General features: G+C 46.8%; 1 protein-coding gene across 2 annotated transcripts; it reads left to right on the forward strand.

The window, feature by feature from the left end:
- Nucleotides 1–843: 843 nt before the first annotated feature.
- FOXM1 (forkhead box M1) lies at nucleotides 844–10,859 on the forward strand. Of its 2 annotated transcripts, none has more exons than XM_069806714.1 (9): nucleotides 844–932; nucleotides 2,437–3,032; nucleotides 4,134–4,286; nucleotides 4,509–4,720; nucleotides 5,122–5,250; nucleotides 5,832–5,876; nucleotides 6,838–6,916; nucleotides 7,360–7,541; nucleotides 8,673–10,859. In XM_069806714.1, the coding sequence occupies exons 2-9, from the start codon at nucleotides 2,483–2,485 to the stop codon at nucleotides 9,723–9,725; spliced, it is 2,403 nt and encodes an 800-aa protein (XP_069662815.1). In that variant the 5' UTR covers nucleotides 844–932; nucleotides 2,437–2,482; the 3' UTR covers nucleotides 9,726–10,859. The 2 variants fall into 2 exon arrangements, with proteins under 2 accessions (XP_069662815.1, XP_069662814.1); XM_069806713.1 differs by lacking the exon at nucleotides 844–932 and adding an exon at nucleotides 1,236–1,469.
- Nucleotides 10,860–11,323: the final 464 nt, after the last annotated feature.

Consider the following 11,323-nt stretch of genomic DNA (forward strand, 5'->3'; position numbering starts at 1 on the left):
ATGGTTTAGGAATTGAAAGTCAGAAAAAGTTGGCTTCTTTTTTCAATTTAATCCCTAAAACTGGTTTGTAATGCCAGGAAATATTGTAGGGCTGCGATAAGCAGAAGTCCTTCCATTTCTAGTTGCCAGCTACCTCTGCTTTTTAGTTTCAGCAGTTTTTAAATACAGAACATACTTGACGTTTCCCTCCTGTGCTCTACATACCTTACACAATTTTTTTTCTTTTTTTTTTACCTAGTGAACAACTTTGAGTTGAAAAGACATTGAATTCCCTTTTCCATCCCAAAGCAGACGAGCACAGACAAGGAATCTCAAAGAGAACCTTTTTCAGAGAAACGCATTCTCTTACCAAATGCGTAAGCCCGCAACAGCCTGACTCCTTCCCGAACGCCCAGCCTCCTCGGGGGGTCCTGCGAGCCCCCCTCCACCCCCCCCGTGTGCCGTCACACCCCTTGGACGGTGAAACTCCGCGGCTCTTCACGAGGGCTCGCCCGGGCCCAGCGACCGGCGCCGACGGCTGCCAGCCCGGCGGCCGGTGCCCGGGCACACGGCGGGGCTCCCGGGCCGAGGAGAGGAAGCGGAGAGGAAGCGGAGAGGAAGCGGAGAGGAAGCGGAGAGGAAGCGGAGAGGAAGCGGGGCCCGCGCCTCAGCCCCCGGCAGAGCAAAGGCCCCGAGGAGGGGCCGCACCGCCACCGGGCGCGGGCGGCCTACCGGCACATCCTTATCCCCCGCCGCCGCCGCCGATTGGCCCGATCCGCCCCGCCCTTGCCACACCTCATTGGGCCAGGCCGGCACGTGATGCCAACGAGTCGCCGGGCGCCAAATTCAAACCGGGAAACGACCTCCGCTGCGAGCGGCGGCGGCGGAGCCCGGAAGCGCCCGGCGTTGCCGCCTCCCTCCGTACCCCCCCCGCCCGCCCGCCCGGGGAGGTGGTGAGTCGCGACTCCGCGCCCGGCATCCCCGTCCCCGCCGCAGCCTCTCGCTCCCCGCTGTGTCCCCGCGGGGGACTGGAGGCAGGGGGCCCGCAACCCCGCCAGACACCGCGCTCGGAGCGTCGGGCGCCTGGGAGAGGGAAACGCCTAGGCCCGGGCCGGGCCGGGCCGGGGGAGGTCTGGGGGAGCAGACCGACTTACCGGCGATCTGGGCGGGGCTGGGGCTGGAGCGGGTGAAGAGGGAGCCCCCACGCCACCCCCCGGGGCCGTGCGAACGCGGGGTTGCTCCTGGGCCTTGGCTGGTGGCAGCAGCCCGAGGCCTTCTTAGGAAGGCGCTCGGTCCTGCAGGGAACGCAGCCTTCTGGGGACCGGCTGAAGGTTGCTCTTCTGCTGTTGCCTTGCGGGGATCTCTCCGGAAAGGAACGGAGCAGAGTGCAAAGGGCCGTCCGTGTGTGCGCCTGGGTGCTGCAGCCCCTGGGTGATGCAGGGCATCAACTCTGCTGGTTGCCTGCCGGACCCTTTCCCGCTTGTATCTATGTAGGTGATCCCTGCTGAGAATTTTCTTGTTTACTAGCTGGCCCAGTCAAACCTACCAATGCGAAAGGCCTCCTTTTTTGTTGTTATTATTTGTTTCTATTCTGCCTGCCATCCCTAATGATAAACAATAAGTACAATTTGTGTATTCTTGTGCTGCTATAGTTTGCTGCAAGAGACAGCCTCCACCTAATTCTTGAATGGCATGGTGTTTATAAGTAGTGTTCTCCGAAGGGACACACTGTATCTTACCCTGAAAGCAGTATCTCTAAATTTTACCTCCTCTGCTTTATAATCTAAATTGCCTGTTGTCCAAAAGTTCGACGTTTAAATTGTATGCTGTCCAACAATGGATTTATCCAGTTCTTGACAAATTTACAGAAGGAATGACTAAAGCATTTACGTTACATTTATTTTAATGCACCTAACTTCTGCTGCATTTACTGTGTGCCTTTGCAGTGTTTGGGACAATCTCTGCTTCCCAGATCCTAAAACATCTCTTAAATGCCCTTTTCTCTCAGGTCGTGTGATCTGCTGGTTACAGCAATGAGATATAAGAACAAGGACTGCTCTTTCTATGTTCTAGCTTCTCTTTCCTCCAGCTTGCTGGCTGATGCTGGCCAAGTCACTTTACAGCTAAGTCTTAGTCTCCCTTTCTGTAAAGCACATGTACATACTTTCCTCATTATTATGTACTCTGTGGCTCCCAACTTGTGATGCAAATTACCTACTCTGCAAATACTTCTCCTGTCCTGCTTACACAAGGTGTATATAAAGGAGGTACAGTACTATTTTCCAATAGCCTTGTCAACCTTATTAAATGCTTTCATTTTTTATTTTCCTTTCTTGTTTCTAGCTTTGTAGCAATTGCTGAGAATGTGTGCTCTGTGGGAGGCCTGTGGTGATTTGCTGCTCCTTTTCTAGCTGTTCCTGCCATCTGCACTCTTATGTTGTATCTTTTGTTTTGCAGGATTTATGCTTCTCCTTTCAATGGAGAGTGACTGTAGAGATCAATAATGAGGACCAGCCCTCGCAGGCCCTTAATTCTCAAAAGACGGAAACTGACCCTCCCACAGAAGGATGCATCCAGTACTTCAACGAGAGATGAGAACAGTGGACAGGATGGAAAGACTCCTAAGCAGGAGCACAGCCAGGAGGACCAACACAACAGCCAACCCAGAGACAAAATGGACTGTGGCCTGCAGAAATTCCCAGCAGGAATAAAGATAATTGACCATCCCACCATGCCCAACACACAAGTGGTGGCCATCCCTACGAATGCTGATATCCAGAGCATCATAGAGGCACTGACAGCAAAAGGAAAAGAATGTGGCAACAATGGGCCCAACAAGTTCATTCTCATTAGCAGTGGGGGCACGTCGCGTTCAGCAGGTCCAACACCATCACAGCATCTCCCATCAGAGAAGAAACCCTGTGCAGCAACCAAGGCTGCAGATGGTCAAGAGAGAGAGAAGAATGTTACACAGACACCTGGTCTTGCAGGCGGGACAACGGTCTGGCATTCAGGAACTGATTCAGCAGTTGGACAGGAACAGGAGAGCAACAGTACGTAATCTTAACCTTTTTTTTTTTTTGTCCTGACAGATAGACAAAGAGATGTAAAGTGGACCAATGAGTGTGGTGCTTGGATCTCAGTATGCATTAATGAAAAATATTTTGTTAATTGCAAAAGAAGAGCTATGGATTTGATTCTAATAATCTACATAGCTATGCATATGCAGTGAAATCTGAAGCATCTTAGTGGATACATTTTTGCTGGAAGAGATGGCATATAAAGGTGTATAGCAAAGCAAAATTTTAGTGCTGGGGAAAAAAGAAGGGCTGGCTTGAGGAAATCAAGTCTAGAAGAACAAAAGTTTCATTTAGCAAAAGGGTTATGGCTGAATTCAGGACTAACACAGAGTACCCTAGTCAGTGACAAACTGTAAGGTCCTAGAGCTTTGAAAAAGAGATGATTCCCATCCTTTAATAACTAAGTGGCAAGTCTGTTTCCTCCTTGGCTGTCTCATGAAGCTGCTGAATAAATGTTAGAAGTTACTTTGAAACACTGCTCAGATCAAATTTGTATTTGCAACTTCAAATAGCTATGTAGCTCTTGGGCTGTAGTAAATCTTATCCCACAGTATAGTACTGACAGGAACCCACAGACAGCTGCAATAGCTGTATTGCTACAATCAACCTCACCAGAAGTAACAAAACTGTGTTAGTTTTCATTGCTGCAGTTCAAAAACCTGGAGACATCTGAGTTTCTGACTGGGGCCTTATGTTAGGTCTTTCAGGTGGAGTTTGTTACCACCTTCCTTGGCCTCTGCTTACTAGACTCATCCTCTGGCTAAAAATACTTGAATTCTTGAAGTAATGGATCAACATTGTCCTGTTTTGGTTGAGAGCAATAGTCTGGTTTGAATGTTTGTTTTTAAGGCTGCAACTTTTTTCAGAAATTGGGCAGATTCACATGAAATCAGGAATTCAAGGTTGAATTCCTTCCACAAGAAAAGTTAGCATTCCAACACCATCTTGTCCCTATCTTGAGACAGGGATACCTCTTTCAGAACCGTGACTAGTTCCTTCCTTTTGGCACTTGAGATGAAGGGGGAAGAGGGTTACGTGTGAGTAAGCAGAGCTATGGGCTTGTTATCCCAACAGGCAGTGGCGAGACAATGAGCTCTGTGTTGGACAATAGTCTAACTAACATCCAGTGGCTGGGGAAGATGAGATCTGATGGGCTAAGTCCCTCTTCTGTGAAGAAAGACATGGAGAAAGAGAACCAGATGCCTCTGCAGGAAAGAATTAAGGTAAGTAGGAGAAGAAGACAGAGCATGTGCTAAAACTTTTGAAAGGGAAGTAATCCATGTGGATCAGAAGACCTGCAAGAACTAGGCCTCACCATCTCTAAGTAACCCGAGTTTGGCCCTTACTGATTTCAATAGCAGAACCTGGAGGATCCAGGGATGTTCCATGGCCCTTCTTGTCAACTTTGTGAGCACTCATGCATCATTCCTTCTGTCCCTCAGACTGAAGAAGATCCTGCTGCTGCTGCTGCTATTCCTACCACTGCCTCCGCCTCCTCATGGCAGGATTCAGTATCAGAACGACCTCCTTACTCCTACATGGCTATGATCCAGTTTGCCATCAACAGCACTGAGAAGAAGCGTATGACTCTGAAGGACATCTACACCTGGATTGAAGATCATTTCCCGTATTTTAAACATGTGGCTAAGCCAGGTTGGAAGGTAACAAGCAGGCTCTCAAGTTGCTGTGGGCCACAGGCTGACATTATAAGCGTGCTGGATGAAAATGAAAAGTTGTTCCCCAGCCTGCAGAGCAACATGGACATTAATTTAAACACCACACCCCAAATACCCTCTCATTCCAGGTGTTCCCTGTTCCACTTCTTGTATCCCTTTTCTCATTTCCTTTAGGCAAGATGATGGGATGTTTGATCACTGGAGTAAGAATAGAGGTCTCGGGTAAACTGATGGGTTGGCTGGGTATGCAGTGAAAATAAAGGTACATGTTGTCTACACTTTGGAATGTAACCCCTCTGCCAGGGCAGTCATGTCTGAGTTAGGCCTTGCTGTGCTGGTAAGAAAACTACTGCTTTTCAACCTCCCCCTCACTCCTTTCTCCCCAGAACTCCATTCGGCACAACCTGTCCCTTCATGATATGTTTGTTCGTGAGACCTCTGCTAATGGTAAAATCTCATTCTGGACTATTCACCCTGATGCAAACCGTTGCCTAACTTTGGACCAGGTATTTAAGGTGAGTGCCTCGTGCAAAGAAAATGGGACAGGCTTTACAGTTCCTAAACGCCACACTAGCCAGGTGCACCTTATTTTAACAGGGAAGTTAAGCTGCTTTGACATCAACCTTTTTGTAGAAGCTGGATTCAGTCACTTCTCTTGACAAATAGTCAAGCTCCGTATTTGAAAGAAAAGGTGCTGTGGCTGTGCATATGAACTGGAGCTTCTGTGGGATGTGTTTATTCTTCAGGTGGTGTGCCAAATGTAATAGTGAGCTTCTTCAACTTCTTTCTCTGGGCCTGATTCAAATTCCTAGCAATCACTGAAATCAAACAGGAGTTCCTATGCTGTTTGATTAGACAGTCGTAGGATGGAATTGCCCTATCCCAGCTGGGTATTTTCAGAAGTGTACATTTTGTGGGAGAAAGAGCTTGTGAGTCTGGTATAGGTGTGTTTAAATTCTTCTGTGTTTTCTGCAGTGGGTGGACAGATTGACTCTTGTTTGCTCAGATTATACAGGTTTAAAATATCCCATTTGTTGCCCCTTTGGTTGATAACTTCATCTTATTTTTCTTCCTCTCAATGCCTTGCTGCCACCAGCCGCTGGACTTGGGGTCACCAACATCGCCTGAGCACTCTGAATCAGTAAGACTTACCCTCTGGCTCGGGGCTTGGGCTTCCATTCTCCTCTTGCCAGTCACTGAAGGAAAGGAAAAGAGGCTTGGGGAGGGGGACTGTGTCACTGCTGCACCTAGTCATACAGCTCCATGCACACCCTTTCTGTGGAAAGGAGTCAAGCCAAAGGTTAATTGCCTTCAGATGATACACTCTCTCTACAGCTGTAGAGCTGTACAGCTTTGAGTAACTAGAAGTCTAGTGCTGAAGTAGGCTGCGATGGGCACCAACAGGCTTCAGAGGACAAGCCCAGACAGAGATTTCTGGCAAAATCCTCATCTCCATGGCAGCAGTCCCAGTCTGTTCTGGGGCTCAGATCCAGAGAGAATAGGATCTCTGCGTGCTCCTTTTTCATTTTGGAACCCAGCTGCATTGTGAATCTCAGAAGGATGAACCTGTTTGCTGCCTCTCTTGCATTCAGCAGTTTTAACAATGACAGATTTGCAAGCAGCCAATCAAACACTTTTCTGTCACAGCTACAGCCCTGGCCTTCTTTCCATCTGCTTAGACTTCCGATTCCTCTCTTGCCTCTGCTGTTCCACTTGAACACCTCCCTGGTCTATGGTTTGTATAGAGATCCAATATACAATAAAGCTATCCTATTCACCTTTCCTCAGGCACTGAGGACACCGAAACCGGGTCACTTCTGCAGTAGGGTCCGCAGCCGGAGCAGCTCTGTCATGCCATCTTTTTTTCTACACAGCTTTTGGTTGGCTGGCAGCTGGCTTTGAGATGGCATGGCTGCAAAACAACAAGTGGCACAGAGATAGAGCTGGCATGAGTGCTGGGTGCTAACAGCTGCTCTCTCTGTATTAGCGCAGCACAGGCTTCTGGATTCACAGTTCTGAATGAGGCGATGGAATAAAAATGGATTCTTCTCTTTAAATCTCTGTCTTTTCTCCTCCTCTTTCTTATTTCACAATGACTGCAGCACCAAAAGAAACATCTTCCAGATCCCCAGAAGAACACGGGAAACAACGGCAGCAGCAAAACTGAACCCCAGAATGCACGTGAGTGTCTACATCAGCCTAGGCCAAAAAGAATCAGTCCCTTAAATCTGGGGCACTCTCCCAGATTCCCTTAGGAATAAAAGTGGAAATTGTTATCCAGGTTTGCCAGCTTTTAGGCTTCTTACTGTCAGGTTTAGAGCTGAGGCAGTATTGCTGTGTCTGAGAGGATGAGATGGTGAGATGGAGGGGATTAGGCACTCCAATGGAGTGAGAGCAGAGCTTGCCCCAACTGGAGGGCTAGGATCTGTATGAAGGACTATTGCTCATCAGGCCTTCTGGCTTGGGATTTGTAGCCTCGAAATTAGCAGAGAAGGCAGGTGAGCCTATCTCTGATCAGATGTTTACTTTGGGGTATTTAGAAGGACTTCCTGTTAGATGCCTGGGTTTCAAGAGGCAGTAGAGGAAGAGCAAGAGGCTAGCAAGTCCATTCTTTTCCCTTCCAGGCCGAAAGATGAAGCCTTTGCTTCCTCGCATCAACTCCTACCTGGTTCCGATCCAGTTTCCTTTGAGTCAGCCTCTTGTCTTGCAGCCTTCTATGAAGGTTCCTCTATCCACGACACAGGGAGCATCCCTCAACAGCTCAGAGACTTTCCGGAGCAATAAGCGTGTGCGCATTGCTCCAAAGGTTGGTTTCTTGTTTTCTGAGTTTTTTTTTCCTTTGGCTTTTTTTGGGGGGGGGTGGGGGTTGGTTTGTTGGTTTTTTTGTTGGTTTCTTTTTTTTCTATAGCTCTTGCCTTCTATGGACCCTGTTCTTCATATGGTCCCTTTGTGCATCTTTGCTAAGTGCTCTGACACTCTAAGCTCATATTAAGGAACTAGCCAGTGACAATCCTTGCTGTCTTCTTCTGTCTCTAGGGTGACTATTACCTGCTAGTTGACTTGTTATAAGGATGTAACTATAATTCACTAGAGGAGGGGGCTCTATGGATTAGTCAAGAAAATTTTTCCCTACTGCTTGGGTGTGAAGAAATAAGAATAGGAGAAATGGCTTTGTTCTGCCTCTAAAACATTCAGATTTTTGATAGCTCTGAAGAGACGCATAACACAGCAAACTTCTGAAAGAACATTTATTTGCATGTAGTCTCTTCCCAGAGTTTTTTAGTACCTGCTGGTTGCTAATTCTGTGGAGTTCCCAGTTATTCTGGGCTCAAGCAAAACAGCTATTAAACAGGTCTTTCTCATGGCATCTCACTGACTTGGATGCTTAAATGTTGCAAAGCTTTAACTTCTTCCATCCTGTCTAACCATAATCCTGTTTTCCTTTGTGTGCCTGCTGCTCTATGTTCCATCCTGCTATGTTTTATTTTTCACCCATGCTCTTTTTCTTTTGATAACCTCAAATTTTCTCTTTTCATCTTCCTTGGTTTCTGGGAAAGCTGTCCTCATTCATTTTCTTGTTTCACATGTAGATAGTGTAAGAAGGAATCAAAGGGGTTACACTTTTCCAGAAATATTCAGCTCTCCTTCTGGCTGTACTCCTAGAAGTTCCTCATAGCAGAAGTGCTCTGAAGGACATGACTCCTAGTCACTTTGCTAAAATCCTTCCCATGTGGTCTCTGGGCTTCTTTGTATCAACTTCACACAGAGATCAATCTCTAGCTGTTGTTATAATTACTATTTTCTGAAGAGCCTCCTCTTGGCTGTTCTGCTGTTCTTAAGTGTCAGCCTTTCTTTTCTTCCTTGCACTATCATTTGGATTTGGGGTGGGTTAGATATCCTTGCTTACTGACTGCATATTGCTTGTGTTTCTTTGTAGACGTCACTCTCTACAGAAGAGTCATCCTCTTTACCCATGGCTGCTGTCAAGGAGGAGAGTCAATGTGATGAAGGTTTATTTTCCCCAACCCATTCCCTAAAGGAGAGTAGCTCTCTGCCTGGTGAGGAATCAGCTTCTTTCCCCGAGAGTGTCTGTATAAAGGAGGAAGAAGGCTCTCAACTGGATGACTGGCTGTCCCCATTTGCCTCAACGCTAATGGTAAAGGAGGAGCCAGGCTTGTTCCTCCCTGTCTCATCCACAAAGGAGAAGAAACAATTCACTACACTGAAGTCACCACCTAAGGGTGTTTCTGACACGCTAGTTATAAAGAGGCGGGAAAGGCGGGAAATGGGCAGATCCAGAAGGAAACAACGCCTAGCACTGCCTCGCTCAGAAGAGCCTGTCCTTGTTTTGCCAGAAAGCAACGGCTTTGACCCTTTCCGGTTAGGGGCAGACCGCCCCTTCCTCCAGGAAGGCCAGCCTCTTGAGAATGTATCACAGCTCAGCTGCTCGCAGGGGGGAGAGGGGCCCTTTAAAACACCAGTCAAGGACACGTTCAGCAAATTGCCTGTTTCTTCTACTCCCAGCAAGGTCTCAGCAACTAGTACCCCCCCACTAGGGGGCCTTGACCCCTGGAAGTCTGCATCCTTAGCCAAGGGAAGTCACGAGCTGGACTTCAGTCCGGTGAGAACCCTTCAGTTGCCATTCACACCCTTCCAGGAGAACCAGGACTTGCTGGGTTTTAACAGCACACCCTTTAAAAATCCCCTTTTTGAGTCCCCTCGGGAACTGCTCAATACAGAATCCAGTGACATGGTGCATGTCCCCCTCACAAGCTCTCCAGCTTTCATTCATGAGTCTACTAAGCAATCACCTGTTGAACTGCCAGCCTCTGGCTTTACTGAAAACCGATCACTCATGGAGGGCCTTATCCTGGACACCATGAATGACAGTCTGAGCAAAATCCTTCTAGATATCAGCTTTCCTGGTCTTGAGGATGAAAACTTAGGAACGGACATTAGTTGGTCTCAGCTGATACCTGAATTGAAGTAAACTGGCCTGAGGACTAGTTTGGCTTGTTGTGATATTACAGAAAGCACTCTACTCTTCTGAGATCTGTTCACGTAGTCTAAGGAGACTGTCTGCTTTTGACTAATTCCCACATCCATGGAAACAGAGGGCATTATTGACTCCTGCTAAGCTGGGAGGAAGGCCCATTGGCTGCTATAAGCTCCTTTTATAAGCTGCAATAGACTTTCTGTGGCACAAGATGATAGAACCTTTCTAACCCTGTGCTAGAGATTAGAGTCTCTGGAGAGAGGTTATCAAGAAAACATCTAGGTAGGCCCTGAATGGCATTTGCTACTCAAGGTGTCAGAGGAAATGGATGCACTCAGTTACGTACAAGAGGAAAGAGCCTAGGAACCTCCTCCTAGCTCTGTCCTTACTTCCCTTTACTTTGATCTATTACTTAATATCTTCTATGTAGTTTTAATGGCTGTAAATACTGTACATTCCTTAAATTAGCTCTTAATAATAATAATAATTTTATTCTTGTAGGGTTATGGGAATATTTGGGCTGGTAAAGGGTTTGGCTTAGTGTTGTCCATACGTTCCACATCTCCTGTATTCTACCCTAGGTGGGAGCCCAAAATACTTTTCTTTCCTTCTTTGACTTCAGAAACACATTGGTCTAGGCTGTTCTGAAGGTTGCTGGGGCAAACACCTGAAAAATCACCTCTGTGTGACTCAAGTCAAACTGAAACAGGTTGTTATCTGGATTGCAGCATAAAATCTTGGTTTGGCTTCCTTTTCCCAGGCTGAAATGGAGATCAAGCTGTATAGCTCTTCTGCTTCCAGAGTCCTATTATTATATACCTAGAGGACTAGGTAGAGTCACTATTGCAGTAAGATGGACTTCTATTGAATGGTTAAAGCTGCCTTCATTACAATCATCAGTTGAAAATGTAAAAAAGAACCTATAAAGCAAATGCTGATATTTCCACTGAAAAGTAACCTCTGGAAACACAAGGTATGTTTCTCTTGGTGCAATAGGACAACTCATCCCAGTTCTCTAGCACTCCTGTCAAAAAAGGCAATTGCCATGGAAAAGACTTGATCCTTCTGCTAACGGACAAGTGATGGCGCACATATCTACATACTCAATAAAGCTTCTGTGGGAACACAGCCGAATATTGTCTTTACTGCTTTCACTCTTAGCAGCATGCTCAGGCTAGGCCATAGCACGAACAACCGATTTTTGCTTGTCTAATGTGTGTGTTTTCTGTGATCACTAAGTGATCATTAGGACTTTTTCAGTATTTCTCAGGCCATGTTGGCCATATCACATGAGATTTGGTTACTCAACCCCTTGCTTCATATAATATACTTTTTCCTGCTGTTCGTAGGTGAATCCTGACTTTACAAGTCAGAAACATACTAACTTAGTCTAAAACATCAGAACACCACCAGCAGACTAGTTTCTGTATTTTGTAAATGCAAAATAAGTCTCACTCAAAAATCTGTATTTCTGCCTTCCCCTATGTTGTGGTTTAACCCCAGCTGGCAACTAAGCCATACGCAGCCGCTCACTCACCTCCATCACAGTGGGACAGGGGAGAGAATCAGAAGGGTAAAAGTGAGAAAACTCG

Source organism: Haliaeetus albicilla, chromosome 19, assembly GCF_947461875.1.
Source record: "Haliaeetus albicilla chromosome 19, bHalAlb1.1, whole genome shotgun sequence".
Classification (NCBI taxonomy): Eukaryota; Metazoa; Chordata; class Aves; order Accipitriformes; family Accipitridae; genus Haliaeetus; species Haliaeetus albicilla.

Coding starts and splice junctions, on each gene's coding strand:
- FOXM1 (XM_069806714.1), top strand. CDS start 2,483: ATGAGGACCAGCCCTCGCAGGCCCTTAATTCTCAAAAGACGGAAACTG. Junction 4,287..4,508: donor GCAGGAAAGAATTAAGGTAA/GTAGGAGAAGAA, acceptor CTCAGACTGAAG/AAGATCCTGCTGCTGCTGCT. Junction 5,877..6,837: donor CGCCTGAGCACTCTGAATCA/GTAAGACTTACC, acceptor CAATGACTGCAG/CACCAAAAGAAACATCTTCC.